This window comes from Rhamphochromis longiceps, linkage group LG22, assembly GCF_057381845.1.
Source record: "Rhamphochromis longiceps isolate RC_006_pf linkage group LG22, R_longiceps_female_GT1.1, whole genome shotgun sequence".
NCBI lineage: Eukaryota > Metazoa > Chordata > Actinopteri > Cichliformes > Cichlidae > Rhamphochromis > Rhamphochromis longiceps.
In genome coordinates, this window is record NC_140577.1 from 3,408,391 (window position 1) to 3,421,432 (window position 13,042).

Sequence of the window (13,042 nt, forward strand, 5' to 3'; positions counted from 1 at the left end):
CAGAGTTTTTCCGTTTTTTCTCGTCTTCATGTTCAGACAACAAACATTTGAAAGTGAGGCCTTTAGCCTGCATGTTAGCAGCTTTCAGCCAATCAGAGCAGAGTTCAGGATGAATAAAGTCACTTAGTGCATTAGTGTGAACTCATCTGCCTTCTGCAAAGAGGACACCTTCTGTTCATTTAGATCAGCCACAGAAGAGCTCAGGCACACATTTCATAAACAGCTTCACTATCATTAGCTCACACACTGATGCTAAATCAGTAGCATTTCAAGCCAAGCAGCCATCAACAAGGATTCCTGTCACTCTGTTGACGTCAGAATGAGTCTCATGTCATGTTTTCTTTAGGCTTCGAAATTTCTATTGATGAGCTTATAAATTCACACAATTCCACCTTTGAGTTTAAACTGTCTTCAGCAGGCTTGACTCTAGAAAAATAATCCTTATCTTTTCACATTGATTGCGGCCGGAAAAAAAGAAGCGCTGTGAAGTGTGTGGACCCAATATAAATGCACCAGATACATGCAAGAAGTACATTTGCAATATACACACACAGTGAAACTCTGCCCCTCATGGTTGGTGTAGTCTGGCATGAAAATAGCCATGTTCAATCGGACTAATGTGTTGTTCAGACAGATGTTGTGTAAACTAACCAGAGTAGGTTACATTTCTAATGAAGGTCGAACAAATAAATCACTACAGTTTTGGAAAAACTTGCTTTATTTGTACATTTGTTCATTATTTTTCAGTCTCACTGAGGGAAGCTTCATAAGCTCAGGACAGCTGCAGCTGACTGACTCTGTGTGTTTGCATATGTGTCCTGCCTCTCTGCTCACAGCTGTTAAGAGGCCAGTGTTGATCAGTGGCTGTCCAGGCCTTTCAGAGCCACTCACACACCAGCAGCACAATGATGATGTCACTGACTCTACTGCTGGCCACCCTGGGGCTCCTTGTTCAGGGTGAGACTCTCTGTGAAAACTTTGCTTCAGCATGCAGCCAGGTTCACCACAATGATGTTCTGCTCTGATGGAGAAACTCTGAAACCAGCAGCACTGACCTTCTTCCATCTGTTCTCCGTGTTAGAGAAATGATCCTCGAATGTTTGGATGTTCATCATCTCGATAACTTTTCTCCACTTTTTCATGTTTTCAGGTTCATCAGGAGAACAAGTCCTGACTCAGACTCCTACAGCTCAGTCTGTTGTTCCAGGACAGACTGTCTCTGTCAGATGTAAAGCCAGTTCAAGTGTTGGCTCATGCCTCCACTGGTACCTTCAAAAGGACGGAGAATCTCCCAAACTCTTAATTTATTATGCTACCAGCCGTCAGTCTGGAGTTTCTGATCGTTTCAGTGGAAGTGGATCTGGGACTGACTTCACTCTGACTATCAGCAGAGTTCAGGCTGAAGATGCAGGAGTTTACTACTGTCAGCAGTGTAGCAGCTTCCCGTTCACACAGTGATACAACGCCGTACAAAAACCTCACACAGCTGGAGAGGAACTGAGAAAAAAGATCATCTGAACTGACAGCTGCTCAGAAACACACATTATTTATTTTTATAAAATATTTTGATAATTTTAAAAATAGGTTTATATGTTGTTCTAATACCATTTTATAACTGTTAACATCATCAGTTCTTTATGGCCAAATACATATTTATTGCTAAAATTATCTTCAAATCAGAGAATATCGATACAAGCAATGACTAAAAGCAATCATTTAAATATTTTATCTTTGTATTATGAAAGCTAGAAACAATGTTCTCAAACTGAAAAGACTAATGACTAATTCAGCCTGCTTCTTTTTCTGCTTCTTCTTCTTTTTTTTAAGAAAATCGCTTAAAAACCTTGAGCCCTTTTCAAACAGATCAAACATTAAATTATTTTCAGGGTTTTAACTCTTGAATCACAAATGAAATATAATGCATCTACAACAATCTTTGAAAGTAGTTCCAGTAGGGAGCAGCTGATGGATGTGATTTTATTTATTCATTTATTGCCTTTTTCTCCAAAAGTTGATTCTGTTCATCTGGACGCAGCGTTTTCAGTGGGAGAAACGTTTCGTCACTCATCCAAGTGACTTCTTCAGTCTCAGCTGACTGCAGGTTTCCCCAATATTATAAACAGTACATTTGCATAATGAATGAAACCAGCCAATGAAGGAACAATGGGCTGGGAGGTCACCTTCATCATAATTATGCAAATTTGCATGACCATTGATCAACAACCACTAATCAAGGCCCACTGATTAATGGCCATGAGTACCATTCACAGTTTCACAATTTCTGCAATCACAGCATTGTTAGATTTATTGCTTTTTCTTTTGTTTTGTGTTTCCCTTTGTTTTAGGTTTGCACTCTGATGTGTAGTGATAGTGTAAAAATTAGCGCTGGTCTGTCATCAGAGTCTCTGAGAGTGGAGTGTGGGAGCCCTGGGTGGCCTCACAGGTCACTTTGATAATGTGTCATGTGCAAAAGCATCAGCTCTAGGAGCCGTGATTAGAGAGTGCTTAGCAGTGAATCAGAAGAGTCGACTCCCATTGAGCGAGAGCCGGCTCCTCGCTTAATTTCCTTTCGCTGCTCAGCTCTCACACAGTGGCTCAGCTATGCTCCAGTCCCTCCATGTTGTGGCCAATCACATGCCAGGATATAGGATAAAATCATTATGTGAAAAATAGAGAGATGAGACATTCAAGTGGAGCATGCGTCTGTCCTGTCAGTAAGTGAGTGAGACAGTAGACAGCGATGAGGAGACCTGTGCAAGTGCATTGCAAAAACACATAAATATGTCTGACACCCGTAAACGAAGCAGCATCTGGCTGCAGTTTAAAGACTTTTTTGTCTCGGTCTTGGTCTTGACTCGGTCTGTCTTGGTGTCGGTCTTGTTTGGTCTCGATACACTTTGGTCTTGGTTTAGGCGGTCTTGAATGCAAGTCTAATGTTTATTCATTTCTAATGAAATTATTGTGAGATCTAAACGAGCATTTCTCCTCTAAAATCAGGTCAGATTTAAACCTTCTTAATTATGATCCAAGAAAAAGTGTTTTGATGTATTTCTCATTATTATCATGAAATTATTAATTCATTGCTCAACAGCATCATCAGATTGATCCAAGTCCCTGGTGGAGTGAGATCATTTCCATAGAGCGGCACTTTGCATCAGCAGCACCATGCTCCAGTGCTCTGGGAGAGTTTATAGTCCTGAGAGTTGAACACTGGATGACTGACAGCTGTCCTTCATCACAACAGAAGCCACAGAAATCCTCCTCATCAAAAACATGACTTTGATCTGCGTCCTCATCTGGACTCTCCTCTGCTGCTGCTTCACAGGTAAAGTCCAGAGAATCAAACTCCTCTCCTCTATCAACATCTGTCCCTCTGAAATGAAGCCCACAAAACCATAAAGCTGCTTTATGTTTTTGTCTCTGTGTCCTCAGAGTCCAGAGGACAGATCACAGTGACTCAGCCTGGAGCAGTGAGCTCTGCTGTGGGAGGATCTGTGAGCATCAAGTGTACGACCAGTCAGAATGTTTATAACAACAACTACTTACACTGGTACCAACAGAAAGATGGAGGAGTTCCTTAACTGCTCATTAAGTATGCTAGCACTCGAGTATCAGGGATTCCAGCTCGTTTTACAGGCAGTGGATCAAACTCTGACTTCACTCTGACCATCAGTGGAGTCCAGGCTGAAGATGCAGCAGTTTATTACTGTCAGAGTTATCACTGGCTGAACAGTCAGCGTGTGTTCACACAGTGAAAAACAGTCGTACAAAAACCTCCCTCAGTCAGACTGAACAGAAACTGAAGTGACTGCTGCAGCTGGAAGATACTGCAGAGACTGATACAGTTCACTGAGGACACACACACACACACACACACACACACACACACACACAGTCTAACACTAATGTTAATGTGGGTTTGACTCAAAACATCAGACTTGTGTCCATCCTGACGAGCTCGCACAGAAGAACATGTGAAACACAAAACAGTTGATACTGTGAGTCAGATCTGTGATGAAGAAACTCTCCTGTAAATATTCAAACTGGGAAGTAGTTATTAAATGAGAATATTTTAGTAAACTGCAGTACTGATATATGTATGTATGTAGATTGCTCAGCTACATTCTTGGTCACAGAAATATTTCACATGATTTGATCTGAAGATTTAAAGTTTAGTTCATCAAGTCTTTAACTTCATCTTTGTGACATAAATTATTCTGACATTTACACTTTTTAAACTGCACTGATGTTCTGAAAGAGACATTTTTAGTGTCTCCTATGTTGATAAAGAAAGTTTAGTTTTTCTTTGGGTTATTTTATCAATTCTGACTTTGAAGAAAACCAGGACAGGTCTCATCATGGGTCACATGCAGGTTACAATAATATGTCACCATGTTTTCTACTTCTTCTACACCCAACAGCAAATATCATCACAAAATCCAACATGATGGAAAATAATGCAGCTTCAAAAGACTTTAAAACTATTTATAACAGGGAGCAGCTGTTGGCTGTGATTCTATTTTTAACTTATTGCTTTTTCTTTTCTTTTTTTTAGTTGTTTTCATTTTTTTACATTTACACTCTGATGTGATACAGCACATGTGATTCTCTCAGTCAAAGTTACTGAAGCAGAGATTTTCAGTGTATGGAAGCATCACTGCTGAACCTGAAGGATGATTATCAGACAGAAGAGCAGCTGAATGGAAACACATGAAAACCACTATTTGAAGACCTCAGTTTTTATTTGAAGTATTAAAACCATCAACAGTGCCACAAGCATGAAAACATGAAAACTATCAAAGCAATACAGACACAGAGGGAGCAGACTGAGAGAAGCTGCAGACTAAAGCCAGTATCAGAGTCCCAGTGAGTCAGCTCAGGACTGGGAACACTGGTCTGTCATCAGAGTCTCTGAGAGTGGAGTGTGGGAGCCCTGGGTGGCCTCACAGGTCACAGAGCCCACCTTCTCCCACTGGTCTGCAGGGAGCCTCAGGGTGCTGCTCCAGCTGTAGTGGCCGTCATTCTGCAGCGCCCCGGGGCTCCTGCTCTCCTCCCAGCTGATGCTGCCACTGCCATCCACCTTCCAGGACAGCCTCCAGTCTGATGGGAAGCCCTTGTTGGCCACACACATGACTGTAGCCTTCCCCTGCTGCAGCTCCTCACTAGAGGGCGCCAGCACGGTCAGGGAGGGGGGGACTCGACCCACTGCAGAGAGAGAGAGAGATGTTAGAGAAACTGGGAGTTGAAACTGCTCTTCAGCTGTTTCACTTCTCTATCTGAGATTGGTAACCATAGTAACAGACAGGCTTCACTGCTGAACCATGGCAACAGACGAGTTTCAGTACCAAAGATAAAAATATTAAAGCGTTTCTTTGACTTCTGATGTTCTCGTGTGTGTTATGTTTGAATAATTTATTAGTTTTATAATTAGAAAACAAATAAAATATTATTTTCAAATGTATGCGTTTACGAGAGCACAGCATTTTCCTTGAGCGAAAACGCTGTCTCAGTGTAGACGGGACGCCAAAACAGAGAGAAAATGTGTTTTCCAATGAAAACGCATTAGTGAGGACGTAGCCTTAGAGACTGCGTTTCAGTGCCCCACTGAATGTCCTCTCTCTCACCTGCTTGGGAATTAAAAGGTGTGGGCTACATCTCATCGTGTCTGTGGACTGTTAATGAAATTTCCATGACATCATTCTGCAGTGACAAAGTGAGGTAAGTAACTTACAACAAAGGAGCAAAAACTGAACAAGTGTTTGTTTACATTGTTGAGTCAACATTGATTATAAAACCTTCGGTGCTCTTTGGCACTGATTCTCCTGTTTGTTCTAAAGTCTTATAATTATGATTATGTCGCCTCATTCAGTGTCAATGATGGTGATGATACAGGAGGATAAAGGTGAGCTCTAACACATCTGTTCAAATTCATACAGCGTTCACATCCCCTCACTGTAGGGGTCGAGTTATATTTTTCCCTAACACCAGAAAAAGTCGCCAGATTTGTCGCTAGTCGCTGTTTAGAAAAAAAAGTCGCTAAGGGAGTCTGAAAACTTGCTAAAAATAGCTACAAAGTCGCTAAGTTGGCAACACTGGACTGACGTTTAGTCCGTTTACAGCATCCTGCCATGCGATTGCATTTGCCCCTAACCATTGGGAACCCTCACATCAACTTTTATCGAGTGGAAAAAAGTCCTCCGTTAGCGTTCGTCCTCCAGCTTTACTGTTTATGTTATGCTAACATAGCTTTGTCGTGCTAGCGATCACGTAGCACATCATTATATACCAGGTAGTCCAACTTCAGTAAACCTACAAACGTCACTGCTGTTTACTTTCCTGTCTTCGTTTATGTTGGAACTGATAGCAGAGCTTTACGTTTTAATTTGTTTCATAAATCTCTCAGTCAGAACATGGTGTAATATATTTAGATGGAAGTCTAAATATAAATTCTGTTTTCATGGATGCCCGGATGTTAAACTTAATTGTTATACCTGGTAGAGCAGCCACACTGATCATTTTATTAAAGATGAAAGAATTTATAAAGTTTTTTAACTCTCAGTAATACTGCAGTGATCGTTTGACTTAAGGACCTGCAGCGGAGTTTGGGCCCAGACATGGCTAACGACATCAGACTTAAAGACCGGATACACAACATGAGGCGAGAGAAGGAGAAAAAAGCTCCACCCAGACTGAGCTCCTGATGGGTGAACAGTTTGAGGACAGAAAAAAACCACCTCAGCACAAAAGCACATGAATCTTAATACACCATAGAAGCACGTGACAAGAAACAGGCATGAGTAAGGGGTGAGGGTAAGTCGGTGTAGACAGCACATCCAGTCCTCCAGCATGGGCTGGGACTAGACCCGCCGTTCGACCTCAGCCTTGGAGATAAGCGTTCAAAGGTGTTTGGAATCCAGGATGGGCGACACAGGATGGGAACGAAGAGTCTACTGAGTCTGTCATCAGAAACAGAGATTTTTGTTGGTCAGCTCCAACCTTGAGACCACAGCTGGCGCCGATATGGTAGCCACATGAAATGATGGTGGTTTCCTTTAGTGCGAACAAGTGCATGTCAATTTTACAGTCGATCTAAATGTCCATCAATCTCCCGTTGGAGATTTTGCGCTCAAAGACCATTTGTTCACTGTCTATAAATTCTACAGGGTTCATGTGTGTCACATGCTAAATATGCTGTGAAAAACTTTTTTTAAGCAAGTCCTGCTGGAGTCAGTTCATTTCCATAGAGAGGCACTTTGCATCAGCAGCACCATGCTCCAGTGCTCTGGGAGAGTTTATAGTCCTGAGAGTTGAACACTGGATGACTGACAGCTGTCCTTCATCACAACAGAAGCCACAGAAATCCTCCTCATCAAAAACATGACTTTGATCTGCGTCCTCATCTGGACTCTCCTCTGCTGCTGCTTCACAGGTAAAGTCCAGAGAATCAAACTCCTCTCCTCTATCAACATCTGTCCCTCTGAAATGAAGCCCACAAAACCATGAAGCTGCTTTATGTTTTTGTCTCTGTGTCCTCAAGAGTCCAGAGGACAATATACAGTGACTCAGCCTGGAGCAGTGAGCTCTGCGGTGGGAGGAACTGTGAGCATCAAGTGTACGACCAGTCAGGATGTTACTTTTTGGAAGAACAACCATCTTTTAGCCTGGTACCAACAGAAAGATGGAGTAGTTCCCAAACTGCTCATTTATGGTGCTGACACTGTAGAATCAGGGATTCCAGCTCGTTTTACAGGCAGTGGATCAAACTCTGACTTCACTCTGACCATCAGTGGAGTCCAGGCTGAAGATGCAGCAGTTTATTACTGTCAGGGTGATCACTGGCTGAACAGTCAGTATGTGTTCACACAGTGAAAAACAGTCGTACAAAAACCTCCCTCAGTCAGACTGAACAGAAACTGAAGTGACTGCTGCAGCTGGAAGATACTGCAGAGACTGATACAGTTCACTGAGGACACACACACACACACACACACACACGCACGCACACGCACACACACACACACACGCACACACACACACACACACACACACACACACGTGCACACATTTGATTTCAATCTAAAAATAGTTTCTTTCTCGTTTTCCTTTACAGTTATTGAAAAAACGCTTCATCATGACCTTTGACCTCAGTTTCATACTACAGCCGCCGTAATATCATCTATGATTTGTTAAATTTGAACAATTATCAGTAAAATAAGATCTTCCTGTTAACATATACAAAATACAATCATTAAATATCATACAGCTCGACATAAAAATAAATTTTACTTTAAATAATCTAAACATAATTTGCGGCTCAAAAACAGAAGTCATGAGTTGCTTTCATGATTAAATCACATGTGACCATAACTACATATACATAACATCCAAATCATATGCAGTGACATGTTTGTCACATGTATACAACCCTTACTCTGAGATTCAAAGTTCATCCTGCACTTTAGACTTTCAGATGAAACAATCTCACCTCGAGTTACAGTCAGTACCTGTTGAGGAGCTTTCAGTGACAACACACGATCAGATAGAAGCGTCCATTTATTATTGACATGTATGTGCTAAAAATAGCTTTTGTCCAGATTCACTGAGAAGTTTGTATCCCAATCTTTAAACACATGAAGGATCAAGCGCTAACACTTCTAATTTTAGCAGCCACACCACCACATGTAAACTGCTGCGTCCATCTGGATTTTGACGTGACCGACACAATGCATTATGGGACCGTTGTTCACGCAAATCTGAGTTTATAATGGAAAAAGGAGCCAGAGGTTGGTTTGGTGTTTTAAAGTTAAAATTTGGAGATTAGCTGCTCTGCTGCAAAATGATGCAGTCGCTCATCTGACCGAACAGAAGCATTTTATGTAGGGTGACCAACCGTCCTCTTTTCCTCGGACATGTCCACTTTTCACGTTCTGTCCGGGGCGTCCGAGGGGATTTTCGAGATTGATGAATATGTCCGGGTTTTCCTGTAGTCCGACAGAGGACCCATGTGTGAGACGTCATCCCCGAACTGCTGTTTTGTGAGGGCTTGTTCTGCGCTCACAGACGGGACTGACAGCGCGCAGCAACGCGTCTAATGATGTTTAAAAGATCCCAAAGCGCATACCGAGCATTTACCCGGTTAGCCGATGGCACTTCGTTCTCACACTGCAGGCCTACTTGTTGTTCCTAGAGTATTTAAAAGTAGAATGGGAGGCAGAGCCTTCAGTTTTCAGGCCCCTCTTCTGTGGAACCAGCTTCCAGTTTGGATTCGGGAGACAGACACTATCTCTACTTTCAAGATTAGGCTTCAAACTTTCCTTTATCCTTAAGCATATAGTTAGTGCTGGACCAGCTGACCCTTAGTTATGCTGCAATAGACGTAGGCTGCCGGGGATTCCCATGATGCATTGAGGTTTTCCTTTCCAGTCACCTTTCTCACTCAGTATGTGTTAATAGACCTCTCTGCATTGAATCATATCTGTTATTAATCTCTGTCTCTCTTCCACAGCATGTCTTTCATCCTGTTTTCCCTCTCTCACCCCAACCGGTCGCAGCAGATGGCCTGAGGGTTCAGCTTTTTTTTTTATGTGTGTATATGGATTCACTAAAATTATTTAAATGTGTTTTGAACAATCATCATCAGATCAACCAAACTCCCTGTTGGAGTCAGTCAGATCATTTCCATAGAGAGGCACTTTGCATCAGCAGCACCATGCTCCAGTGCTCTGGGAGAGTTTATAGTCCTGAGAGTTGAACACTGGATGACTGACAGCTGTCCTTCATCACAACAGAAGCCACAGAAATCCTCCTCATCAAAAACATGACTGATCTGCGTCCTCATCTGGACTCTCCTCTGCTGCTGCTTCACAGGTAAAGTCCAGAGAATCAAACTCCTCTCCTCTATCAACATCTGTCCCTCTGAAATGAAGCCCACAAAACCATGAAGCTGCTTTATGTTTTTGTCTCTGTGTCCTCAGAGTCCAGAGGACAGATCACAGTGACTCAGCCTGGAGCAGTGAGCTCTGCTGTGGGAGGAACTGTGAGCATCAAGTGTACGACCAGTCAGGATGTTTATGGCAACAACAATTTGGCCTGGTACCAACAGGCAGATGGAAACCCCCACAAACGTCTCATTTACTTTGCTAGCACTCGAGATTCAGGGATTCCAGCTCGTTTTACAGGCAGTGGATCAAACTCTGACTTCACTCTGACCATCAGTGGAGTCCAGGCTGAAGATGCAGCAGTTTATTACTGTCAGAGTCTTCACTATCCTAACAGTCAGTGGGTGTTCACACAGTGAAAAACAGTCGTACAAAAACCTCCCTCAGTCAGACTGAACAGAAACTGAAGTGACTGCTGCAGCTGGAAGATACTGCAGAGACTGATACAGTTCACTGAGGACACACACACACACACACACACACACACACACACACACACACAAACACCTACACACACACACACACCTACACACACACACACACACACACACACACACACACACACACACACACACTTCACAGTCCTTCCAAAATAATTGCAAAATCATTTCTTAGGCCTTGATAAAACTTAAACTTTCATAACTAATGTTAATGTGGGTTTGACTCAAAACTTCAGACTTGTGTCCATCCTGACGAGCTCGCACAGAAGAACATGTGAAACACAAAACAGTTGATACTGTGAGTCAGATCTGTGATGAAGAAACTCTCCTGTAAATATTCAAACTGGGAAGTAGTTATTAAATGAGAATATTTTAGTAAACTGCAGTACTGATATATGTATGTATGTAGATTGCTCAGCTACATTCTTGGTCACAGAAATATTTCACATGATTTGATCTGAAGATTTAAAGTTTAGTTCATCAAGTCTTTAACTTCATCTTTGTGACATAAATTATTCTGACATTTACACTTTTTAACCTGCACTGATGTTCTGAAAGAGACATTTTTTTAGTGTCTCCTATGTTGATAAAGAAAGTTTAGTTTTTCTTTGGGTTATTTTATCAATTCTGACTTTGAAGAAAACCAGGACGGGTCTCATCACGGGTCACATGCAGGTTACAATAATCTGTCACCATGTTTTCTACTTCTTCTACACCCAACAGCAAATATCATCTATGCTGCCCTCACGACACGTGACCCTGTGAGGTTAGACAGCTAGCGAACAAATAGAAGAGGTCTTCCACACAAGGCTTGACTTTCTTGTTTTTATGTAACTAGAACATGAGAAAAAATGAAAATGAATCGCTGGTTAACACACATCTTAATAACAACTTGCCGATTAGCCTAGCTTAACATGTACATTACATCAGCATACAGTTCGCTCCATGTAAACACACATAACGACTGTCTCTACACATGTCAATACTCACAAAGACGACCGTTTTCCGAGGTGCGAACGTGTAGAGCACTCTTAGCGTGAACATGAACTAGTCCCTATTTAATAACTGCCGGAGCACTTTTCACGACATCATAAACGAAAGGGTACATCAAAGATAGGTTAGTGAACAGAGCGCTCCCTCGCTCCATTTCCGCACATAGGATACAAAGATCTCTTGTGGCAATGATGTCTCACTCTGAGCTTATTTATCACTCTGCTTATGTGGCTCAATCAGCACACACACCAACCGCTGACTTTTGACTCAAGGGCATAACATCATCACAAAATCCAACATGATGGAAAATAATGCAGCTACAAAAGACTTTAAAGCTTTTTATAACAGGGAGCAGCTGTTGGCTGTGATTCTATTTTTAACTTATTGCTTTTTCTTTCTTTTTTTTTACATTTACAGTCTGATGTGATACAGCACATGTGATTCTCTCAGTCAAAGTTACTGAAGCAGAGATTTTCAGTGTATGGAAGCATCACTGCTGAAGCTGAAGGATGATTATCAGACAGAAGAGCAGCTGAATGGAAACACATGAAAACCACTATTTGAAGACCTCAGTTTTTATTTGAAGTATTAAAACCATCAACAGTGCCACAAGCATGAAAACATGAAAACTATCAAAGCAATACAGACACAGAGGGAGCAGACTGAGAGAAGCTGCAGACTAAAGCCAGTATCAGAGTCCCAGTGAGTCAGCTCAGGACTGGGAACACTGGTCTGTCATCAGAGTCTCTGAGAGTGGAGTGTGGGAGCCCTGGGTGGCCTCACAGGTCACAGAGCCCACCTTCTCCCACTGGTCTGCAGGGAGCCTCAGGGTGCTGCTCCAGCTGTAGTGGCCGTCATTCTGCAGCGCCCCGGGGCTCCTGCTCTCCTCCCAGCTGATGCTGCCACTGCCATCCACCTTCCAGGACAGCCTCCAGTCTGAGGGGAAGCCCTTGTTGGCCACACACATGACTGTAGCCTTCCCCTGCTGCAGCTCCTCACTAGAGGGCGCCAACACGGTCAGGGAGGGGGGGACTCGACCCACTGCAGAGAGAGAGAGAGAGATGTTAGAGAAACTGGGAGTTTGGGTGAAACTGATCTCCAGTTGTTTCACTTCCCTCTCTGAGCTTGGTAACCATGGTAACTGAAAGGCTTCACTGCTGAACCATGGCAACAGACGAGTTTCAGTACCAAAGATAAAAATATTAAAGTGTTTCTTTGACTTCTTTGTGAACTATTTCTTAGTTCTACAATTACAATTAAAGTAATCAGAAAAATACATTTTCAGAATTTTATCATAACTCAAAAATTAAACAATTTTGTATATAAAAATGGAAAAAAACAAACAAACTTATTTTTGGTATATTTGGGAAAAATAAAAATAACTTAATTACAAATTAAATCTCATAAACTGAGCCCAAAGTGGTCAGCATGCTTTTAGAGCAGGGGTGGGCAACTCCAGGCCTCGAGGGCCGGTGTCCCTGCAGGTTTTAGATGTGTCCTTGAACCAACACAGCTGATTTAAATGGCTAAATTAGCTCCTCAACAGCTATGTCCCAATTCAGGGTCTGCACGCTTGAAGTACGCATTTCAAGTGCGGTTACGTCACCGCCACGCGGCTGTCCCAATTCGAAGTGTACTTCAAATGCATACGAGGGAGAGAAAGATGGCGGA

General features: G+C 42.4%; 3 pseudogenes and 1 gene segment (V, D, J or C); 2 read left to right on the forward strand and 2 right to left on the reverse strand.

Moving 5' to 3' along the window:
- The first annotated feature begins 845 nt into the window (after positions 1 to 845).
- Positions 846 to 1,474, forward strand: LOC146643124 (immunoglobulin kappa variable 6D-21-like). The segment is given in 2 exon segments: positions 846 to 957; positions 1,151 to 1,474. Coding segments are annotated over 2 exon segments (360 nt in total).
- Positions 1,475 to 4,876: 3,402 nt separating this feature from the next.
- LOC146643125 (Ig kappa-b4 chain C region pseudogene) lies at positions 4,877 to 6,154 on the reverse strand (annotated as a pseudogene).
- Positions 6,155 to 7,377: 1,223 nt separating this feature from the next.
- Positions 7,378 to 10,404, forward strand: LOC146643126 (Ig kappa chain V region 3547 pseudogene; annotated as a pseudogene).
- Positions 10,405 to 12,083: 1,679 nt separating this feature from the next.
- On the reverse strand, positions 12,084 to 12,507 carry LOC146643127 (Ig kappa-b4 chain C region pseudogene; annotated as a pseudogene).
- Positions 12,508 to 13,042: the final 535 nt, after the last annotated feature.